This window comes from Leuciscus leuciscus (assembly GCF_965113295.1).
Source record: "Leuciscus leuciscus genome assembly, chromosome: 21".
Lineage (NCBI taxonomy): Eukaryota > Metazoa > Chordata > Actinopteri > Cypriniformes > Leuciscidae > Leuciscus > Leuciscus leuciscus.
Genome location: NC_138745.1, coordinates 4,573,356 through 4,597,222, shown reverse-complemented (window position 1 = coordinate 4,597,222; position 23,867 = coordinate 4,573,356). Strand labels below are relative to the sequence as shown.

The window sequence follows — 23,867 nt, the reverse complement described above, 5'->3', positions numbered from 1 at the left end:
TTCTTTTTGTCATGGAATGTATTTTTGTTGTATTTGTTGGATTGTTGTTGTGGCATTTTGTGTTGCATTACCATGAAAAGAGAATATATAAATAAATGAAATGAATGAAATTATATAAGTGCAATTTCCAGGTGTTGGGTCAAGATTAATTAATGAATTGACAAATTAATGTTTCTATTTTATTTACTTTCCCCTTTCTGGCCTGTCAGCAGTTTACATCGATACACCAGTAGGTGGCGTTAAGCATGAGGGACTTTTTATGACAAATCTCCAAGGCTGCATCTGAAATCACAGGCGAAAAAAAGAATGTGACAAAAGAAGTATGTCTGAATTCACTGTATTCATAGTATAGGCAAAAAGTCCCCAAATTACCTACTTCTTCGCAGGGGGCTGTGGATTTCTTGCATAAACATCTTCATCCTATAGGCCAATATTATATCATTTTACAAGGCCGTATCAGTGCATTATGGTTATCTATAGCAAATAAGGGTTATACACTTCTTATTGTGGTGCATTATATAATTTAAAGGTATAGCGGAGGATCTTTCCAAATTTTAGATAAGACCCGCCCTCTCCACTTTTTGAAAAGTTTGATTGATTCACCAGAATGATTGACAATTAGGAGGACCAATAGTATAGGTTACCCACCAGGAAGTAAAACATCCTCCGCTATACCTTTAATGAAGGCAGTTTTCTACATCATAGTTTCAAGCACCATTACATCAGTACATTACATTACCATACAGCAGTAAATAAAAGGGCAGAGTGATCGGTCTACTGAGTCATTCAGTGAAAGGGGCTGTTTCTTCTGAATATCTACCAATGAAGTGATCCTTTCAAAGCCTGCCCTCGAATGTCATTTGCTTGTGCTGCAGTCAGTCTTTAAACGCTGGAGACGCACGCTCTCAGAGAAAGCGATTAGTTAGTTCACTTAAAAGATTTGTTAAAGGTCCACTGAAGTGCCTTGAAACACGCAGCAATATTCAATGTGTTTACATCATTTCCACTGAAACAGGGAAACAGGGCGGGGCATATAGAACCAGCTCCTCCCCCTTTAAAAAATAGCCAATAGTGTTTTGTTTATATCACAGCTGGTCAGAGCTGTTGATCTTGGTAAAGTCGCATTTGACCGCTTATGAAAGCCATTGTCCAATAGAATCCCCTTTTAGATTGAATATGAAACTGTTACTAAATATGTTGTTACTAAACAGTGATCATAATCATGCTGAGGATGTGTAGATTGAAAAGTGTGTAATTTATGTTGGTGCATGGCACTCTTCTACTCATCAGTGCAGTTTCTAATAACGAGTCTGTCTAACTGTTTCTCCTCCTAATCTCCTCAATCGCTTTAAAATATGTAATTCTGTGTGGAATTCAAATGAGTCTGATACGTTTTGTGGTCAGCACCGACTCGATTATATGATCCGCTCTGTGCATCGTGTCTCTGAACCGGAGCTGCGGTGGTTCACGTGACACTAACATGAAACCAGACTTCATTCGCCCCAATGGAAAGCATATTTACATTGTCTGAACCGTTCCCTATCCCCCATATGGTCTAATATGTGCCATTCACCATATTGAAATTAGTAAATGTGTGAACAAGTGACCGATTTCAGCCGCAGCTTCAGCTTCTATTTATAATGCAGGCGGGGCGGAGCTTCAGATTCTAGAGAGCATTTGATTGGACAGAAAATCTGATGAGAATCTGAAGTGCAGAGTGATGTCATCAAAATCACTGATCCATATCGGCAGACTGTAAGTTTTGATCGCTTATATCTTCTAAATGCGAATTTTGTCATTGTTTTGGAGCACACTAGCTTATAGATAACAATAAGGCTATATTCATTCTAAAAGCCAAAGTTTGATTTCATGGGGACTTTAATAAAACACCAAACACACTCCGCAACATGTGACCTGCTGAAGCTAATATAAAACCGAAGTGCAAATTCTGAACATAATAGAAGACTGAATGACTCATGTGAACTCATTCAAATTCCTCAGATGAACTTGGTGTCGTAATTGTTGAGCTGCTTAGACCAGTCCCAGTAAACAAATACCGTAATTCATCATTGAAATATGGTTGAAAATAAGTCGGTCTGCCTTGGACTGGTTTACGACGTAATTTCAACTAAGTAGTTTGACTGTTTGATTACGTGTTTTCAACTGATCATCTAAGACAGGATACATCTGTTATACATGCTAAAATAACGGAGAAAAACAAACTACCAAACCATGTTCATTATTATCTCAAATAAATTTTATGAGTTTTACATATTCCATCAAGACGTTGAAGATCGACCAGTTTTCAACGTTGAAAAGTCGTAATTAGACATTGAAGATTTACGTCTATTCAACGTCTAATAGACGCCTTTTTGCTAGAGTGGGTGGATCAGGTTAAATTGTGAAATATTTTTATTTTATTTATCTGGTTTTAGAGGCTTGTATATTACTGCCATTGGTTCTGCTGGGTGTTGTAAGCAGGTAAACCACCATGACCAGTGTAGCCATGTATAACTAACCGGCCAAAACCAGCATGACCGTGCCCAAAACATACCTAACTGATAACAAGCAATAAGTTAACCCAAAACTTCATACAGAAATCTGTTTTTATTGTTGACCTCTAACTTTGACATGCGCCATTACACTATAGTAGTGTATTGAAGGTAATTTATTCCTGTTAAAGTCCTGTTGACAAAAGGTGCTGCATAATTTAAACTTTAGTATGGCAATGGATGTATTTGACAGCATGCTTTGGTCCAATGCTGGATGAAGAAGATATGCTGCCATCTTCTGGTACTTGATGATAATTTCTAAAAGAAAAGGTGCAGTAAATACATGTATATATCATATCGTTTTTTAATGATGGTCAATACAGTAAAAAGTGCATTGTGGACTTACCAAATATGAACAGTGTTTTTGCTTATATTCTGTGTGGTGAAGTGTGTTTGTGTTATAACTGTGATTTTAAAAATGAGTTGAAATTGCAAGTAGTTATTTTAAGTAGAGGTAAATAATCTTAAAACTTCATGCGTATGTTTGGAATTGGTTTATGTTTGCAAAATTTTTTTTAGCTCAGTTGTAAGGAATTTTCTATTTATTATTTAAAACACATTACAACTAGACCAGTTTCCATGTGGTACAGTGTTTATTAAGTTTTATCATTTGGTTTCAATCGCGATTTCCCCCAAATAGATTTAAGTTGCATTTCAAACAAGACCATTTTCATCTTTTTTTTTGTAATATGCATGAGTAGATGTTTACAATACAAGCATATACAAGCATAAACACATTTTAATGTGTACAAAGTAAACTAGTACACAAAGTACCCAACACTTACATTCAAGTTCAGACCAGGCCTAATCTGAATATCACTTGGAGAATATTACTTTTACAGATCGCAAGCTTTAGATTGGATGGGTTAGAAATAATACAGAAAAATAGAAAAAGATTTGAACTAGCAACAGAAGGCTTAACTTTGTACTTTCTAAACATTACCTTAATGATCTACACACAAAAATGTCATCCTTCTAAATAACTAATTTGCTATATAATTTGGCTTCCATAACAGGCCCAGATGAACAACTTATTTTTGGCCGGAAAAATGCTTATAGAGCATGCCCTTAGCTGTGTCGAGGGCAGCGTCAGCGGGCACTGGAATGTGTGGGGCAATGCCAGCACCCTCCCAGGCCGGACCCTGAGCAGCGTCCGAGTGCTTGATGGGAATAGACAGGAACATATCGCTTTCGCCCACACGGAAGGCCTCTGGGGGGTGACAACCTCCACGGGTTGTCTCACCGATAATCATTGCACGTCCCAGCCTTTTCATGATAAAAACAAACTCCTCAGCAGCTCCAGCGGTCACACCACTGGTGAGGATTAGCAAACTCTTTTTGCTGCCATATCTCTTGCCTATATAGAGAAGAATTGCACACTTAATTTTTCAGTATGAAATATGCATATAACAATATACAACCCAGACAGCAACAAAGTGTCTGCCCAGATCTGGTACATGTGGATTCAACACATACCGGATGTGGGCCGGATCTGGGCCAACACTATGTTGCTGTCTGGGAACACATTATCTACTTCAGGACACTGCATTTTTTATGTTTGAATAAATAAAGCTAGACCAATTTTGAAACTGGTCTTCACAAAGAGTCAAATAATAAATTAAACATGTCAGTTTAGTAATGTACCTGTAAGTTGTGTAAGGGTCAGAAGATCACTTGTGGTATTGGAGGGTCTGTCATAAACGTGGTCCAGCGCAATCTGCTTGTCACCATCAAAGAAGTATGAGCAAAAGCCAGCGATAGAAGAGGTAGCTCCACCAACATTGTTCCTTGAAAGAAAATTATAATAACAAAATTGATCGTAATATCAAATTATGGTCAAAGCCGGTGGATTAAAAACGTGTACATTATTGAATTTCATTCAGAACTGGCTATTTATTTAGCTGGATTTATAGAGCGAGAAACAGCTATGCAATACAATAATCACCTCAGATCAATGATCAGCGCGTCAGTGTCAATCACTTTTTTCCAGACATGTTCAACAATGATCTGAGCAATGGCAGCAACATGTTCAAAATCTCCAAACATGTCAAAGCGAAGGTAACCAATGTTGTTTTCAAATACATCAGTCTGGAATGAAACTTTGATGAGCTCAATGAACATCTCAGGTGTGGGATTCTGGAAGTTAAAGGAAAATTGTCATTCATAATTTTGCCTCAACAACCAACATATCTATGAATTATTATATCTAAAAATTATTATTATTTTTTTTTTAATGTAGTGTATATTATGACTTACCATTGGAGGAAGTGCAGGAATATTGCTGGTGGTCTTCAGGCATTTGTCCCCTGACAGTTTTAGGAGGTCCGCTGAGAGCTTTACTTCCAGTTCTTCTTTTGTGGAGATCAGTTTGTATTCCCCACTGGATGCAACAGCTCCCAGCTTCTCAGCGACATCTTCCCCAACACTTGGAAATGCATAGTTGTCTGCAACCAGTGTGGCTGCCGCCTGAACCAACCCTGGGATTTCAGCACGAAGTTTAATGATTGCAATGGCAACGTCAAGGGCATCTTCTGCTGCAACTTCAACATCTGGTGCCACTCCAGTGATTTCCCAGCTCTTACCAGTGATGGGGTTAATAGACTTAGCAACTGGCACAGACACATAGAAGTCGGTGTCACCCACCTTGATTTTGTCCATTTTCATAGTCCCCCCAGCTGTTTTCTCCCCAACGATTGTGGCCCTTTTAAGGTGTTTAAGGCAATAAGCAACATCTTCTGCAACCCCAAGAGTATCCTTGCTTGTCAGAATGATCAAGGGTTTGGAGGTTCCATATCTTTTTCCCAACAGGGTCGGCATGGACCACAACTCTATGGTGAGGTCGGACGTGCGATCGTACACCGAATCAATGTGAATTAATGGCTCAGGATCAGTGTAGTAAGACACAATATATGGGATTCCGGATGTCTCACCACTGACAGCATTGCGGAAGTCAAGAATCATGCCAGATGTTGGGAGCACTTTGTCCCAGATGTACTCCAGCAAAAGAGGCCCAACTTTCTGAGCCATCTCCTCACCAATGATGTGCTGAATCTTCAGGTAGCCAATGTCGCCATCCAGGATCTCAACTTTGACCGTGTCTTTGATCATTGCGGCCAGATGCTCCGGTGGGATGTTAGGCATGGCTGGTGGTGCCGCAGGAACGAAGCCTGGCTCGTATGTGACGTCCACTCTGGAATCACTAATTGTTTTTTTAACCCCATCAGCCAGAACACTGGCAAGGGTGGTAGGATCTGAAATGCCGAGGATCTCCGTGTTACTACTCGCAGCGTCAATTGCCTCTTCCAAGCCGGCGAGTTTTTCTGGTGAGCAGTAGTTGTCTATGAGTATTTTTGCCATATCCACAATAAGTGTTGGGGAGAAAGCACAGTGAGCCACATTACTGAAGATCAACAACGACGCTAGTAGAACTACAGCTTGAGCCATTTTGGCAGGTTTCGGATTCCTGCTAATGCGGCGCAACTGAACTCTCCTTCTGCAGAGAGGTTTGTCAACTGAGTCTGCTTCGACAGTCAGGTTTCTGTTAACACATGCATAAGAAGCTTTTCCTCACAATAAAACCTTAATCTCATTAGCCAAAATTCCTCAGTTACAGTGCTATGCATAAGTTTAGACACCCATGCTAAAGTTGACTAAAAAGAGGAATAAAAAATCATCTTTTGGAAATTGAACTTAATGCCTTAATTAAAAAAAATTGGAAAAATCCAACCTTTAAGGACACCAATTTTCTTTGTGAATGAATAATGTATCGTAAATAAATAAATGTTCTTCCTTAAAATACAGGGTGCATAAGTCTGGACACCCCTATGTTAAATTCCCATAGAGGCAGGCAGATTTTTTTTTTAAAGGCCAATTACTTCATGGATCCAGGATACTATGCATCCTGATAAAGTTCCCTTGGCCTTTGGAATTAAAATAGCCCCACATCATCACATAGCCTTCACCATACCTAGAGATTGGCATGGAGTACTTTCCATAAGATCATTTCTCAATGCAAATCAAACCAGCTATTAGGCTAACTGAAATAAAACCATGCCAATCTCTAGGTATGGTGAAGGCTATGTGATGATGTGGGGCTATTTTAATTCCAAAGGCCAAGGGAACTTTATCAGGATGCATAGTATCCTGGATCCATGAAGTAACTGGCCTTTAAAAATAATAATCTGCCTGCCTCTATGGGAATTTAACATAGGGGTGTCCAGACTTATGCACCCTGTATTTTAAGGAAGAACATTTATTTATGTACGATACATTATTCATTCACAAAGAAAATTGGTGTCCTTAAAGGTTGGATTTTTCCTAATTTTTTTAAATAAGGCATTAAGTTCAATTTCCAAAATATGATTTTTTATTCCTCTTTTTAGTCAACTTTAGCATGGGTGTCTAAACTTATGCGTAGCACTGTAGAAAATAGCAAGCTAAAATGTGCGTTACATATATGTTACAATAATATGAAGCACTTGTAGTTAAATTAATGGTATTTATTTATATTTACCTTTGTAAGAGTGTTTCTTAAATACAGTATTGTAGTAAGGAAATTAAATTCATGTGTATCAAATAACATTTTGTTGTAATTTCAGTGGCTAAAAGGTATACAAAAGAAACATTTACTGATGTCCTCTTTTTTATTTTATTCTATAGCATGTCCATTTTTTACATTAGTATGAGTATACATAAGCACACCATCAAAAGAGCATTCTGGTGAAAGTTATGCTAAACAATTTCAGAAATATGTCAGAAATAGCTTTAAAAAAGGTAAATTAATTTCTATTACATACACATAAAACATTAAAATAACTTAAAGTTTAAATCCTTTCGACAATGTTTCGACAGTTTTACTATAACATAAAAAAGAAGAAGAAAAAAAAGAATAATGAAGCCCCTAGTTCTATTTCCCTGAATTTTTCTTTTGTTGTTTTTTGCCAATTATTTTCAGGGCAACATTAAGTGCATCATTTGCTTGAACTGCTATATGTGGTTCAACCCCTGACACACTCCATGCTTTTCCAGTAACTGCACTCAAAATCGCCTGGTTGGGAATGGAAGCATATAGGAGGCTATTCCCAATTTGGTATGTTCCACTTGAGAGGGCGCCTCCGATAGTGGGCTCTCCAATTACAGTGGCCCTTTTCAGGTCTTTCATTGTTCTAGCGAATGCCTCAGCGGCTGATCCAGTTATGTGACTTGTCAGGATATAAATGTCTTTCTGAGAGCCGTACCTCTGTCCTAGCACTTCTGGAAGGGTCATAACCTTTGTCGCAGTTGTTGTGGAGCGATCAAAAACAGTGTAAAGGTGTTTCAAGGGTCGTGCATCAAAAAAATAAGTGCAAATTAGTGGAATCGCTGTGGAATAGCCACCCGTGTTATACCTCATGTCAATTATGAGCGTGTCTGTGTTCACCAGCTTGCTCCATACAGCTTTGATGAGCTGGGGACCAATTGCTCGCACAACCTTTATGTCTTCCATCATGTCGAATCTCAAATAGCCAATATTTCCAGACATTACCTCTACTTTGAATAGGGCATCAATGATGAACCCTACCTCTTCAAGGGAAGGGATATTGGGGATGTCATGAAAGGATTCCGGTTCAATTTCACAGTAGAAAATGTGCAGTCTGTGGTCACCCGAGGTCTCTTGGAGATCTGCAGTGAGTTGAGATGCAAGAGATTCATAGTCAACAACTGACCGGTACAGTCCCTCGGTTAGTTTGGACTGTAACAGTCTACTCACTTTAGCTTCAACCTCAGGTACAGTGTAATATTTTTCCAAGAGATCTGCAACTTCTTGCACCAAAGCCTGAATATCCTTGTGAAACGCAATGATTTCATGAGCTCGCTCAACTGCATCTTCAGCAAGTACGATGGCATCGGGAACTACACCGCCTCCAAGCCAACATTCCCCATTTATATCAATGAAATTTATTACGGGGACAGTAATGGCAAGGCTTGTTTCTTCAACTTGAAAAGTCTTGGAGTGAAGGAGTGTTCCAGAGGTGATTTCCCCAATAACAGTGCCTCGGTGCAGGGACTGCATCAGGTAAGCGAACTCTTCTCCAGCTTCTGCTGTGTAATAGCTTGTCAAAATATAAATACCCTTTCTGGAACCATAGGACGGTCCGCTGATGTTACGGAGAGTGTGGAAATCAGTAGTCAGGTTTCGGATGCTGTCGTAGATTGAAAAGAGGTGAGTGTTTGATGAGATGTCGAACATGTAGGAAAGCAGAATTGGCAAGGCCTCCGTGGATCCGCCGGTGTTATATCGCAGATCGATAATCAAGTTCTCCGTGTCTTTGACAGGTTGCCAAACCTTCTCTTTGATTTGATCCTCTAGTCCTATCAAAATGGTGGCTGTTGGGAACCTGTCAAAACGCAGATATCCATTGTTTCCTGAGAGAATTTCCAACTTGAATAACGGATCAATAGGATTATCAAAAGATGAATGGTCTTCTGGTGTTGCATCCAGGCCATTGTCAGACAATTCTTGCATTGTCTTGATATTTAAACGAGGGTCTTCAAAGACCGACTGCAGCTCATAATTAAGTTTCGCCGCCAAGTCCTCCTCAGAAACCACTGTGAAAAAGTCTGTTTTAGCGAGCTGATTTAGCAAAGCAGGGATTTTATCTTTAAACGAATAAAATCGTTTAATGATGTCTGACACTCTTTTAACTGTTTTCGGTAGTGCTTTCCTGACGGCAATGAGGGACTTGGCTTTGGCAACTCCTTCCTTCGGGTTGACTGTGACGGATGGCGAAACCCCGTTCACTTCCCAGCTCTGTCCTGTTACAGGATTCACAGATCTAGCAACCGGGACCGTGATATAAAACCCAGAGTCCCCAACGCTTAACTTTTCAACCTTAACAGAGCCTCCAGCCGACCTTTCTCCAACAATGACAGCTCTTTTGAGATGTTTTAAGATGTAGGCAACCGCTTCAGCCGCGCCAATGGTGCGCTTGCTGATTAAAACGATCACTTCTTTTCTTTTCCCATATCGTTCCCCCAGGAGGGTCGGCATCGTCCACAGCTCCTTCGTAGTGTTAGTGGGTCGCTCATAGATTGTGTCGATGTGCAAAAGTGGTTCAGAGTCGGAAAAATAGGAAACGATGTATGGCACACCGGATAGCTCTCCCGCTGTGCTGAAACGGAGATCAAAGATCATCGCTGACGTATGCGCAACCTTCTTCCAGATGTTGTCGTGAAGGAGGCGTCCCAGTTTTGACACAGTCTCCTGACCTATAATACGGTCAATCCTCAGGTAGCCAACATTGTTATCCATCACCTCCAGTTTAACCGTGTTCCTGATTAGCCGTATCAGCTGTTCAGTAGGCAGCGACTGAAGTGCATGTGGCGTGATCGGAGTATAATTAGGCTCGTAAGACACACTCAGTCTGGGATCATTGAGTGCACCCTGAACGCCCGCAGTCAGGACTGATGCCAGTGTTTTCCGATCGGAGATGTGTAGGATCTCTCCGCTGCTTATGGCTTGTTGGATTGCCTCCTGCATACCGACTAGATTCTCTGGGAAGCAATAGTTGTCAAGCAGAATTTTAGCCATATCCAAGACAAGCGCAGACTGAAATGATGCGCCGACGAACAGAACCTGACAAGCGACTATGATCAGGGCAAAAACTCTTACAGTCCCGGCCATCTTTTGCCGTTGGTTGTTGAATTTTGTCTAAGCCAGAGGTTTTCGTCCATTCATTTGGTGGTCCTTTGGTAGATAGAACAGGTTTTTGACAACAGCAACCACATAAGAGGCTTTTGCTCTGAATAAACCTTTAATCGCATTATCTGCAGTGCATCAGCAAGACATTGACAGATCAAAATCAATAAATATGGAAAAAAGTACACATAAGTGCATGTAATATAAAATAAAGTGCAATCATCTCAATGTTAATTAATATCAATGTTTTTGACCATGACAGGGGTCCTGGAAACATTTTAAGCATTAGAACATTAAAAATATTTGAGTGAAATTTTGGGAATTATTTTCCAGTAAATGTGTCTCTTTACACATTTGCTTTTGGATTATAGTCCAGTCAGCCCTGTCGTCAGGAGGAAAATAAGGTCAAGCTTTCAAAGGTGACGTCTGGGTCAGGCTAATGATGTGATTACACTGCTGAACAGGTGACTGTTAAATAAACACCAAGATAGAAATGCATTTGTATATGCAACACCACAAACCATAACATATATTTCTCACCAGGCAATTTAGACAATGGCTTTGATTGTATAACATCAGAGCATTACTCTTTTTCTGAAAGAGGCTCATTTATTAACTCTTTGGCAACAACTGTAAGTTATTCACATACCGAATAGTTTTTTTTTTTTAATCTTCTTATAGATTTCACCGCTTCATTCTTTTCTATTATTTGTCTAAATATCAGAGCATTATTGTGAATTTAGAGGCCCTTGCCACTTTTACAGGATGAAATTATGTAACCCCACATTCACTCAACACTAATTGGTGCTGCACTGCTAATCTTGCTTTATCTTTTAATGCTCAGAGTCTTATGCAATTCTATCTGATGATTCCATGTGGCCAATCAGAGATTGGGAATCTCATTTTAAGATGACTGGAGTTTTGTCCAATGTATCTGATGGGAGAAAATGTTTCTCAGCTGGAGATAGAAACAGGTTCGCATGAAACCCTGAAAAGTATTGCTACGCTGACCTTTTTACAAATAAAATAAAATATATAATTCCACAAACACGTCCTCCTCACTATGTCTGAAATTTACCAGAACCATGCAAATCCTATGAAGTTTGTGCCTTTATAAATTCCATTATGTTGTTTATCATTTGATGATCATGCAACTACAGTATATGTTAAGATCTAATGAATTTTAAGCTATTACAAAACAGTGTACCAGTTCTAACCAACAATTGCTTACCTGACTGAAAAGCTCCACCAGCAGCAGAAAGCAAGCACTCACCACACACACCACACTGAGCTTGGCTTGCTAAAAATGTATTATGAAAGCCCAAACTGGAATTACTTTGATGCATGATTTCTTGCAGTCAAATCATTTTTGGACTTTATTGATAACATGTAAATCAAATTACATCATTGTAAAACAAAATATTTTGTATGTAAATTTATATGCTGGACATACAATGGATTATATACAAATCTTTTTTTGTGGGGGGAGAAAAATAATAAAATTAATGAAAAAAAGAAGAAAAATAATTAGAGAGCCGGTTGTACAACTGGAAGAAAGAATACAATTGTAAGTTATATCCACGAGCGTCAATAGTGCTCAAGCCCTGAATGTTTCCTTCTGGAACTCTAGTGGGAGGTATTGCGTAAGTTTTGTTTATTGTATATGAGGATTTCCCTGATTATTTTTGTCTGGAACAACCCAGTATAGGCCAATCTTGAAGCCAAGCGGGACCACAGGGGCATTGGCCCTAGCTAAATTCTCATTATGCCCCATCCATATATATATATATATTTTTTAATTAATTCCTAAAGAACTAGATTTAGGTTTAAAATGCTTTGAAACTTTGCAGATGTAGACCTGAAACAAACACGAAGTACATGCAAGTACACGTCACACTGAGAGCACTGTCAGTGCACTATTACTCTTACTGTTTTGAGCAGGGTAGATCTTACAAACATGTTTACAGCTTTATACATCATTTGGGGGTGTTACTCTATCGCCACCTTGAGGTTTCTTACTAGTATGTACAGCTGGACAGCATGCCTGCAGTGCACTGGGCAAGCATTGACATCTGTTTTTGCATACTTGTGTAGAGTGTGTTGCTGTATTAAAATGTAAAACAAAAATCTCTAAGGGGGAATATCGCCCCTGATGTTTTGGTCTATGCTGCCAAATCCTAGAAACGCCCCTGGGTATGTCCTCAGCTTGTCGGCATAAGTGAAATGAAAACAGAATTATGGAGTCAATATAATGCCACAGTTGTTTGCAAAAGAATAAAGCATTGCAAAAGAGAATAAAGTTTTGCAAAAGAAAATTAAAGTATTGAGCAAAAAAAAAAAAAAAAAAGAATTGCAAAAGAAATAAAGTATTGACAGAAAAAAAGTTGTATTGCATTCAAAAATAAAGAATTGCAAAAGAAAATAAAGTATTGAGAAAAAAAAACAAGTTTTGCAAACAAAAATAAAGAATTGTGAGAAATAAAGTGTAAAAATAATGTGGTGTTTTTAATATGCTTTAAGACAAACCATGTGCAAATTCATAAGTCAACATAAAATGTGATTTGAAATCGCTGGTGTTTCTGACCACAAACTACCTTGTAACCAATCAGATCAACGTGTGATCGTCAATGAGTGGATCTCTGAGCTGAGACTCATTTGCATATTCATAGAACCACATATACTATATGAGGCAAGAGTGTCGAGTTACACTCAAGCTATTTTAAGGCATGAAGAAATGTGTTTCAAGGAAAAAACTTTTAAATACGTCATTTTGAGTTTTAAGGGTACGATAATTGACTACAGGGGAACTATGAGCTTCTTTTACAGCTGTCATTGGTTTTTGCAATTAATTATATCTTTATTTTTGCACAACTGGTGTTTGCAAAACTTATTTTTTCTCTCTCAATACTTTATTTTTCTTTAGCAATTCTTCATTTTTGTTTGCAAAACAACTATTTTTTTTTGCTCAATACTTTTATTTTGCAATAGGCTACTTTATTCTTTTGCAAATATATGTGGCATTATACTGACTTTATAATGGAAGCTGACTTTAACCTCAAGAATCTCTTTTATATTAAAAGTAATTTTTAATTATGCTACACTCTTAAAAAAGGTTCTTTATTGACATGTATGGTTCCATGAAGAACCTTTAACAGGTTCTTTATATAAAAAAGGTTCTTCTGATTATTAAAATGTTCTTCACTTTTAAGAACGGTTCATTGCAAGGTTCTTTGGGGTGCCCAAAATGGCAGCGCTGTGACAAATGGGAATGACAAAACGAATGCTGTCATTTTCCAGATGAATGGGAAAGCAGCCAAACACTACCTACATCCACACTTTGCTACTTTCATCTCCTCGTACAGGTTTCGGACCGTGAGGACGCCCCTTTCCTGGTACATGATGGCGATTGGGTCCAGCTTGGTCGGAACGCAACATGCCTTGTTTGCCTTTTTAGGATTGCTCATGTTAACCAGTGTTTGGATAATTGCATGTTTGGAGGGGCTTACGTCATCTGTCAGGGGGTAGTCACACACCCCTTTGCACTCATAAGCCTCATATTCAGGTGGAGCCACGATCCATTTATCCCATCCGATGTCTTTGAAGTTCACCTTCAGCGAAGTTCTCCGACAGTAATTTTTCTTCGCTGTCCTCTTCTTCCTGGGGTGCTTGTCCACAGGAACATGATTTTCCACAAATATTGGCTCCTTCTCATGAAGAAGCATCTCTTCGACCTCATTCATCGACTCTCCCTTTCTGTTCCCGAGATCATCCGAAAAAACTATTAAGACTGCCGAGCCGTTGTCCTCTAAACCCACGCTTATGTCAAGAGATTGACAATTTTGTTGGATTTCCACCTGGAGTTCACCCGCCCCGCATCCAGAATCCTGCCAAATCCTGACGGCGCTGGTCACGTCGAAAGCCTCCCATGTGTTTCTGGCCTCAGTGACGTCTCTCCCATCCAGAAGCTGTAAAATGTTTGTATCCTGCTTGTATTCTACGCCATAAACGTGAATGGATGTGAATTGGTCAGCGCAGGTGCTTTTACTTCTTTCCCAGAGAGTGAACAGCCTTAGCTGGACTGCTGTGATCTCTTCATGATTTGGGATGGAAACGTTGAATAGGAGCCTGTGTTGAGTTTTGTTGCCATGTCTGATGGAATAAATAACATCTGTAAACAACAGAAAATAGAGATTAATACACCTTTGCACTCATATACAAATCATCAGAATTGCATCTACCTTAGAGATGCTTACCCTGAATGGTGAAGCTTCGGATGACATCCGACCGAGGGATGGAAGTCTTATCAGACGCATATTTATTATAGAGATCCATCATGAACTGAGGAGGTTGAACCTTTCTGTGTTCTTGCGGCACGCCTGATAAATTCAGCTTCCTCAAAAAGTCTTCCTTCCTGAAGCCCAAAAAGCTCTTGAAGACATCTTCTTCCTCAAGGTTTTGCTCTTCTCCCTGAATGAACATTGTGTCTTCAAGACTCCCTAAAGATTTCCCCTCGCAAAGTCCAACTGAAGTAGCAAAATTGATGGACATCAGAAGAAGCAGATATCGTAAACCCCGCATCTTTCGTTTGGTTCCCAAAGCGGATAGGTGACCGTCCGCGGCAAGTTTTACATCTGACTTTGGTTTGTGGAAGATCCTTTGAAATCGGGGTTCCTCAAGTGAACCTCAGGTTCACTCCCACGTCCCACGCTAAGCAGCACTCTCTCCGGAAACCAAAATAGTAGCATAGCTATTCTTATCTTTGACACCAAAGTCGTGGTTTGAGCGTTGTTATCTTGAAGGAAGCTTGTAGTTAATGAGGGCTCTGTAAACACTTCGGGAACAGACTTCGAAAACTAATGAGAGTGATTTTGACAAACTCTTATTTACAGGGTCAGACTTCTGGCTATTTTTACTGAAGCAACTCCATCACTTCTGAATGTGTTTGTGTCTGCACATGTAAGATGCTTCAACTAATCAGCTTCAGCTATGATAAATATTAACATTATAGATTCCTTTCATTTTCATTTGGATTAATTTTCATTCAGCTGGAATCTGGCCGTGTAAGAGTTAATGGGTCTGAGTTGACCTTTGCCCCTTTGTTGCAAACAATCTATGTCCCTAATACAACTCATTAGGTCTTTATTCACAAAAATTCCTCCAGGATTTCAGTAAAAAAAACAAAAAACACCAGTTTATATACCAGAAGAGCACTGAAGAATCTGGTTTAAGAAATGTTTGCATAAAAAGTCAATACAGTACAGTTTTGAAAAAATAAATAATTATAAATGACATGAAATTGCTATAAAAATACAAAACTCTCCTTTGATAAAGTTTCACAAAACCTCTGAGATGTTATTATTTTATTTTAAAATCCATAATCTATTGACTTTTCTATAGCTATGGCTAATCAATCCATCTGTTCTAACTTATGGGGTCCGTCCTCGTAGCGGAAAAACAATATTATGCCAAATCACAAAGCACTAGATGGCAGCATTATGCTGCATTTTCTTCATTTCGTCTGTTTCCTCACAAATGACCAAAAATAATCTGCAGTTTTCTTTTCATGCAAGATTCCAGGTGTTTAGATCCTATAGCTATAGGTTACACTTTATCTAACAAGCTTACAAATCAAATCAAATGCTTATAATGATTTATGGCAACACTTTACAATAACGTTTCATTTGTTAACATTAGTTAACTCGAACTAAAAATGTACTTCTACAGCATCTCTTAATCAATGGTAAAAGAATACATTTATTAATAGTTTTTTTTTTTTAATAAAACATTAATTAATTACATTTTTTTATTTTTTTTTATTAACTTACATTAACAAAGGTTAACAAATGCTGTAAAAATATATTGCTCATAGTTATACATTAAAACTAATGTTAAAAAATTGGACCTCATGTAAAGTGTTACCAGATTTGGTTACACTTTATTTTAAGGTGATGTCGTTACATTGTACTTACTCAAATAAGTACTGATTAATTAACTACATGTACTTACTATACAGTTACGGTTTAGTTTAGGGTTAGTTACTTTTAATTATGCATAATTTACTGTCATTGCTATAGTAAGTACATGTTGTAAAATGCAACTACATCACCTTAAAATAAAGTGTTACCCTGGATTTATTTACTGAAATCCATTTAAATCGCCATGTTCTTTTAAATTTGTTATGTACTTGTTTCAAAACAAAAACAGTTTGGCTTACTATATGTTAAGGATTATATACAATTCATATAAAAAAAAAAAGAGAGTGGAAAGAGGATACAATGTTTGTGTGCAAAGATCCAATATTATTTGAGGTGTCGTGGTCTTATTTGCAGAGATAAAAAGTTGATTTTCGGCAGTCCCTTGAGCTGAGTTCATTGTTTTGCAGGTTGTGTTTATCTAGATGTCCATTATTGACCTTGCTCTCCTTACCGACAGGCACAGGTCTCCACAGACATGCTGGGATAGACCTTCACTAGCATGTTCCTGCTGGAGTCGAGGAACAGCACAGCCAGAGAGCTCATCGTGTCGGGAACGCAGCACGGCTCTGGGACGCCAGGCACGATCCCCACGGCTCTCACTATACTCTGGATGGTCGCATGATTGGATGGATGAACAACCTGCATTAAGAGAAGTAAAGGTTGGAGAAAAACTACTGTCTTTTATTAAGGTTAACGTGACAATGCCCAAATGCATTTCTTAGTCCAATTCACCCACCTTATTTTTAAAGTCAGCATGACATCAAAATGGACAATTATTATACATTTTTTTGGGGGAATATTGCAGTATTTATTATAAATGACTTATCAGTGCACATCATTATTTGTTGAATCAGAATAACTTCCCCTCTTTCTTACAGTATCTCTTCTCTGATGACGAGGACGGGGCAACCTGTCACTCACATGAGATCCACCAATAGCAAACCACAACCATCCAATCAATTCCCCACAGACAAAATTCAATCAATTCCCCCGTCCACATTTTTCTATTCGGATATATCACAACCTTCATTTCATGCCGACTTTAAGTATTTTTTTGTCAGAATTAGACCAATTGTTTTGCACATTGTAATGGACTATTTTTAACTGTAAGATAGGGCTTATTAAACTAGTAAAATTATAAAACGATTTCAGCTCAATATTCAAATGAATCTTTCATGTCCACATATTCATTTTATTTTGTTGAGCTGCCGTGCAGTAATGAGATAATGTACACTGCCCAGCCAAAAAAAAGTTGTTGTTTGGATTTAAATAGGCCTATGATTGGATCATTATTGCTGTGATTATTATGTTTCTTGCATGTTATATGTTTGGCAACAGTTCCTCTAACCCTAATTGATGGAGTGTGTAGCTTTTCATTTCTTAAACACCCATGTAGGAAGACACATATTGTCCATACTAGTGCAAAATGCCCGTGCAAAATCAGTTCCCGTGTGTGTTTTTAGTAATTGTTGATTTGGTGCCCGTGAAAGAGACTGTGAACGCATTGAATTCAGGGAGCATGCTAGGTTACTACAAATGATGGCTGTAAATAAAATATAATATTCAGAAGTAAATAGTGTATATTATCAGAATGTTTATTTTTAAACCACAACCTTCTAAGTGCTTCTTTTACTGGTATTTTTAACGATATCTTTTGCATTTCTCATCCAAACAATGTCAAACTTGGCACTGCACTGTAGAAAGACACCTGTCGAGTTTGAAATCCATCGGACTAACGGTTCGAGAGATATGCGAATAACAGACACACACACAGACAGACACACAGACAGACAGACGTTTCTGTAATTTATAGATAGATAGATATCAGGATGACAATGTCAAGATTCATCAGGCTCAAACTGTGAAAGAATGGTTGTGAGGAGCATGAAGAATCATTTTCACACATGAATCGGCTCCTCTGAGTCCAGACCTTAAACTCATTGAAAGTCTTTGGGATGTGCTGGAGGAGACTTTACAGAGTGCTGGACTCTTGCATTGACAAAACAAGATCTTGAGCAAACATTGGTGGAAATGACATCACAACATTTATTGCCAATTCATGTGTGAAAATGATTCTTCATTGTCCCTCCCAACCATTCCTTCACAGTCTTAGCCTGATGAATCTTGACATTGTCATCCTGGAATATGGCCATGATGTTTCTTCCTACATGGGTGTTTAAGAAATGAAAAGTTACACACTCCATCAATTTAGGGTTAGAAGAACTGTTGCCAAACATATAACATGCTAGAAACATAATAATCACTGTAATCAGGGAAGCACCGATATGAACATATTGGCAGATACGATAACCGTTAATTCTTAATATTTGAATGCCGATAACCGATATATTGGCCGATAAATCTAAATCCAAATTTTTATATAGTTTTTGAGAGCCTGATTACAAAAACAAAAGTCTCACCATTAAAATACATGTCCCAAGCATACAATAATAATGATGTTCTCATTATAATTTTATATAGCCTTTATGTCAGACTTGTGTTGCACTTAACTAGCCTATATTTTCCTTTTTTTGAAGTGATTCCAATCATATTTCAAGCAATTCAAAACCATCATGTTGAACAGTGCACATCTTAAGTGTCTCAGCTGAAGGAAATAATCCATTATTAATCGGATTTAATATATCGACCACATTTTTTTATTGGACCGATAACGATAACATTAAAAATGAACATTTATCGTCCGATACCGATATCGTGCATCCCCAACTGTAATAATGATCCAATCATAGGCCTATTTAAATCCAAACAGCGACTTTTTTTTAAGGCCGGGCAGTGTACATTCAGACGGTCATCATAAACAAAACTAAAATATACAACATAAACTTGTATTCCCTTACCTTTGGAATAGGGAATCCACAGGTTCCTGCACAATAGTAGGCATCAAATGCTTTCGGCGCTAATATCCATTCGCTCCAACCGATGTCGGCGAAGTCCACCCTCAGGTAACGGCGCGCACACACTCGCGGTTCACTCCACTGCTTGCGTCTCACTTTTTTCATGGTCTTCTCGTCAAAGGTGAGCTCCTGCGACCCTCTCAATCCCTCGGGATAGTCCTGGCCTTTTGACAACGGTTTGGGCTTTTTCGCAAAAAAGCCGCTGTCCCATAACTCCCTGCTCTTCAGGTCGTTGTACTGGACGTCAGGAAGGTAGTTATTCTCCAAGTGATCCAGTTCCCTTCTGATTCTAGAGCTTAAAGAAGCTGTGGGCGCTTTGGTCCTGGTCTCCTCAACCACAGGAGACGGACTGTATCTCTGTAAACTCATAGCAATGCTGTTTGGTTCAGTTATGGCAACGTCATCAGCGTATACAAGAATGAACGGCAGACTGTGAGGAGACAAACGATCATGACGTCTGTGGTGACCAAAGTCAAACTCAACGGTAATCGATAGTTCGCCAGTCACATGGGCTTGTTTGATGGCTGATGACACGTCTGTAATCTGCCAAAGCCCCTTTCTGTTTGTGGACAGTGTGATGTTGCACAGCTGAGAGGGGATGGCAGCGTTTGGCGATGTTCCTTTAATGATGAGATGTGTTGTGGTGAGTGACTGAAGGTTCTGGAGACGGCATGCGGATCCGCGGGAACGACGGCAGGCCCAAGGACGCTGACGAACTTGCTGGTCAAGAAAGTGTAGAGTTGACGTCAGTATCGCCTCTGAATCGGGGATGGAGGTCAGGTTGAAGCGGAAAACTACTTTGTGATGGGAGAGCTCTGAAATAAGGCGTGAAAACGTCACACGTCATTAATTGCTGCTTGACGATTTAGCGTGGGTTTTACGCTCATGCATGCATGTGATTGACCAGTAAAGTTTCCAGACAACATCCTCATAAACAACACATTTTTCACATTTTAGATTTAACATCCGACCACATTCTATGGTTTACGAGGTAGTTTAATAAAAAGATAAACACGGCTCCTGAATCGGTCTCTGGCCATATGGTAGTGTTTAGTGAGCCGCTCTCAAGGTTTCTTTCTTTCTTTTTTTCTGTTTCCACTAATACCCTCTCTGTGTTTTAATAGCACACCTCCAGTGGAAACTTAGCAGCTCTGAAAAACTGAAATAATGGGAAAAATGCTATCTGTGCATGATTTCACATATGCGTATCATATATAGAGTAATTCATTTTAATCCAGGTGCATGTGGATTTTTTATATACTGAATATTCAAAAGATGGATCATTGGTCTTTTTCCCCCCTTGTATTTCTTCAAGGGTTTCCAACAAATAAAATACTATAATTAACAGTGGTCACACTTTAGTTTAGGGTCTAATTCTCACTATTAATTATTAACTACAACTTTTGCCTCAATAAACTCCTAATTACGGTTTATTAATAGTTATTAAGTCAGTTGTTAAATTTAGGTATTGGGTGATTAAGGGATGTAGAATATAGGCCATGCAGAATAACGCATTAATATGTGCTTTATAAACATCCAATATCCTAGTAATATGCATGCTAATAAACAAGTTAATAGTGAGAACTGGACCCTAAACTAAAGCATAAACACTTAATGAATGCATAAAACAAAATTATATTGTATTTGATGAATTATTTAAATGTAATGTCTTGTATTTTTATAAGCATATTGTATTTTTGAAAATATAATGTAGTTTATTAAATATCATTAAAAATCATGAAAGTTAAAATACAACCTAGATAGAATTTTGGAAGGGTGTATTTTAACTTGCATGATTTTTTAAATGATATTTAATAAACTACATTATATTTTCAAAAATACAATATGCTTATTTGAAACACAGCGTGATATGAAATATGAACTATAAACTTGCATTGCTGTATTTGAAATCGTTTTTTAGTAGTTAGTTTCACTCACCTTGGACTCCTCTAAAGCTTCGGATTGTATTGACGTTCTGTCGATGGTGATGATGATGCTTCTTGCTGTATTTATCATAAACTCTGTACATATTAACAGTCATCATGTCTCGAGCAGGATTGTGGAATGACGGTTCTGTTGCAGGAATATCTCCGTTCAGCTCCGACGAGTTTACTAAGCAAACTTTGACGATGTTTAGACAGAGAAAAATGTGAGCCACCACCGCACAAATTGATGCCATATTCACAACTGATCCCTTTATAATCGAGTAAACTAGACGAAAGTGGAAGACTGATGGAAAGCTCGGCGAGAGAAGGACTGATAGAGTCGGTGGAGGATGATGATGATGATGTCTCGCGCTCATACACTTGTTTCTCACTGCTGAAGCGATGATGACAGATGATGACGTGCAGCCTACGAGAAGCTTAAAGCATCTTTCTGAAGCGATGCAGTTCACACACACACACACACACACACACACACACACACACACACACGCACGCACGCACACACACACACACCTCTGCAGCTCATACTGTTTCATACCACGATCCTCTCTCACTGTATTGCACTTTTTGCAATTTGTGTGGGACTTTTTATTTATTTATTTTTAAAATGAAGCGTTATAAGTTAAAGATAAATTGTAGCTATACCTTTAAAACGTAAAACGTAGCCTATCTTATATTTCGTAGTGACGGACAAGCAGCCAACAAAGAATTAGACAGTTTTGCTTTCTAAGAGGTTTTATTGTTTTGTCTTTCCCTTGGCATTATGATTCCCATACTTGTACAGTAGGCTATTTCAAAGTTTTGATTGTTTTGATTAAAAAATGTTGAAAATAGTTATAACAAAGACTTTTTACTGGTATGCACTACATTTCGCAAGTTTTTAGAGCATATGGTGACAAAAACAAATAAGCTATTATTTATTCATTTATTTTACAGTAAAGTACATCAAGAAGTCATGTTAAAGAAAATCATACTCTGCTTTGAAAGTTCGCTGATGTTAATTGTACAAACTTTTGTGTGAGGAACAAACAAAAACTTTTGTACAAACTTTGTATAAAATGTACAAACTTTTTTATGAGGAAAAGAAAAAACAATTAATAACTGTAAAAAAAAAATACTGTTCCTCTTTCCATTTATTGTTTTAATGACGATGTTGATGACTTTTGCAAATGTCAGAAATCTCAGAAAAATCCCAGGATGTGGCATGTGTGAACAAATTCACCAAAAAACAAATGTTCTCTTGAGAAGATCAAATGAATTCGCATCACAGAGAATTAAAGGTAGGGTAGGCATTTATTTTCGGAGCGGCTAGCAATAGCAAGTTAGCTTTGAAAGCTATATCCCACCCATAGACAGTATATAAACTGGACACAGTGACCCCATAGGTTTCAACGGAGAAAAGTGAAGTCAATTAGAAGCTGTCACTTCCTGATGGTCGACCGTACTGCGCAGACTCAAACTGAGCTTGACGATGTAGATGTGACGTGAGCAACCCGTCTGTCTTCTAGTAGCTGTGCCAAGAGAAATCTGAATCATTCCCTTCCGAAACTTGCAGAGACGGAGAGTGGGAGTAGGAGGTGTCCATGAGCTAGGAGCAGGAGAAACTTTTGCTAAGTATTCTGATTAATTATTTTGTCATTTTGCCTCCACGTCCCCCCGATTGCCCGCGAGCTTCTCCTCCTGTCCATACGGTAACTTCTCTACTGCGCGACAGAGAGTCGCGTGGTTATGACGCAATCGTTAGCCTATTTTTACAAAAACTGCATCTACGGGGCCATAATGTAAGCTACAAGGTAATGGAGCCTTTTATACATTTTCGTGTTTCTTTAGAAATAAATAATGGACAAATGGAGTCTTTAAACGCCTCAGATGTAAAGTTATTCGCTGTCAAAGTGATGCCAAAATGAATGGGAGTCAATGGCATGCTAACAGCAGGTGGGGGTCTGTGGGGAAGCTTCAATATTTTATGAAACATTGGCCCCCTGATCCCACCCTCCCTTCAGAGCGTCTCCAAAGCCACACCTCCTTCAAAACACATGAGCGCATAGAGCAGAGTCTGCAAAGCGTAGAGAGACGGTGTTAAAGGTACAATATGCAAGATTTTCTGCCGCTAGAGGGCGCTACATTCCAAACAACAACAACGGCGTAGCTTGATGACGATGTGAAGGAGCGAGGAATGATGGGAACTGTCGTTTTCAACTCCACCGTGGATGTAAATCAGTCAGACGGGAATCGAAAAATCATGTTCATGGATGAGGTAAAGTTCTATTTTTATAAATGTTGCGTTTAATGACATGCTTTTATTTCATTAAAATGAAATTAACCGCAAGAAAAGTAAGGTTTAATACTAAATTGGTTATCATAGATGTTACCTGTATTTGTCAAATTCATTGTTGTGATAACGCTGCGCAGTTTTACGTGTTCTAAACTATTGTTGTAAAAGTACATTGAACATGCCCACATCATTTGCCAAAATACTGATTAATCTTTATGTATAACACATGCTATATTTATTTACATGGCCATAAACACCAGACATGATAAACAATGTCAATAAACTAAACACAAACCTAAAGCAATAATACTTTCCTTACATAAACATAACTATTACCGAATGCTACATTTGGAATATATAAAATTGAGGAATATGACCTCACGATTTTTTGAGGAATATGACCTCACGATTTTTCACATCATATGCATAGACAACAAGACATTCTAACATTAAGACTAACACTGTCTTCTGTATTACATTTTTATGTCAGTAAAGGAGTCAAAACAATTACTCACCTGTCAATTAA

The 23,867-nt window shown here is 38.4% G+C and overlaps 4 protein-coding genes across 4 annotated transcripts; all 4 read right to left on the bottom strand.

Moving 5' to 3' along the window:
• Positions 1 to 3,128: 3,128 nt before the first annotated feature.
• Positions 3,129 to 6,968, bottom strand: rbp3 (retinol binding protein 3). The gene is made up of 4 exons (XM_082152025.1): positions 4,809 to 6,968; positions 4,498 to 4,688; positions 4,197 to 4,339; positions 3,129 to 3,909 (listed from the first exon to the last, which is right to left on the bottom strand). The coding sequence occupies exons 1-4, from the start codon at positions 5,994 to 5,996 to the stop codon at positions 3,584 to 3,586; spliced, it is 1,848 nt and encodes a 615-aa protein (XP_082008151.1). The 5' UTR covers positions 5,997 to 6,968; the 3' UTR covers positions 3,129 to 3,583.
• A 253-nt stretch (positions 6,969 to 7,221) lies between these two features.
• On the bottom strand, positions 7,222 to 10,215 carry irbpl (interphotoreceptor retinoid-binding protein like; the record flags this gene model as incomplete). Its single annotated transcript, XM_082152585.1, has 1 exon — positions 7,222 to 10,215. The coding sequence occupies one exon, from the start codon at positions 10,213 to 10,215 to the stop codon at positions 7,459 to 7,461; it is 2,757 nt and encodes a 918-aa protein (XP_082008711.1). The 3' UTR covers positions 7,222 to 7,458.
• gdf2 (growth differentiation factor 2) lies at positions 10,186 to 16,012 on the bottom strand. Its single transcript, XM_082152027.1, has 2 exons — positions 14,484 to 16,012; positions 10,186 to 14,398 (listed from the first exon to the last, which is right to left on the bottom strand). Exons 1-2 carry the CDS (start codon positions 14,806 to 14,808, stop codon positions 13,551 to 13,553), a joined length of 1,173 nt encoding a protein of 390 aa, XP_082008153.1. The 5' UTR covers positions 14,809 to 16,012; the 3' UTR covers positions 10,186 to 13,550.
• Positions 16,013 to 16,089: 77 nt separating this feature from the next.
• On the bottom strand, positions 16,090 to 21,452 carry gdf10b (growth differentiation factor 10b). The gene is made up of 3 exons (XM_082152026.1): positions 21,059 to 21,452; positions 19,064 to 19,935; positions 16,090 to 16,844 (listed from the first exon to the last, which is right to left on the bottom strand). Exons 1-3 carry the CDS (start codon positions 21,420 to 21,422, stop codon positions 16,653 to 16,655), a joined length of 1,428 nt encoding a protein of 475 aa, XP_082008152.1. The 5' UTR covers positions 21,423 to 21,452; the 3' UTR covers positions 16,090 to 16,652.
• Positions 21,453 to 23,867: the final 2,415 nt, after the last annotated feature.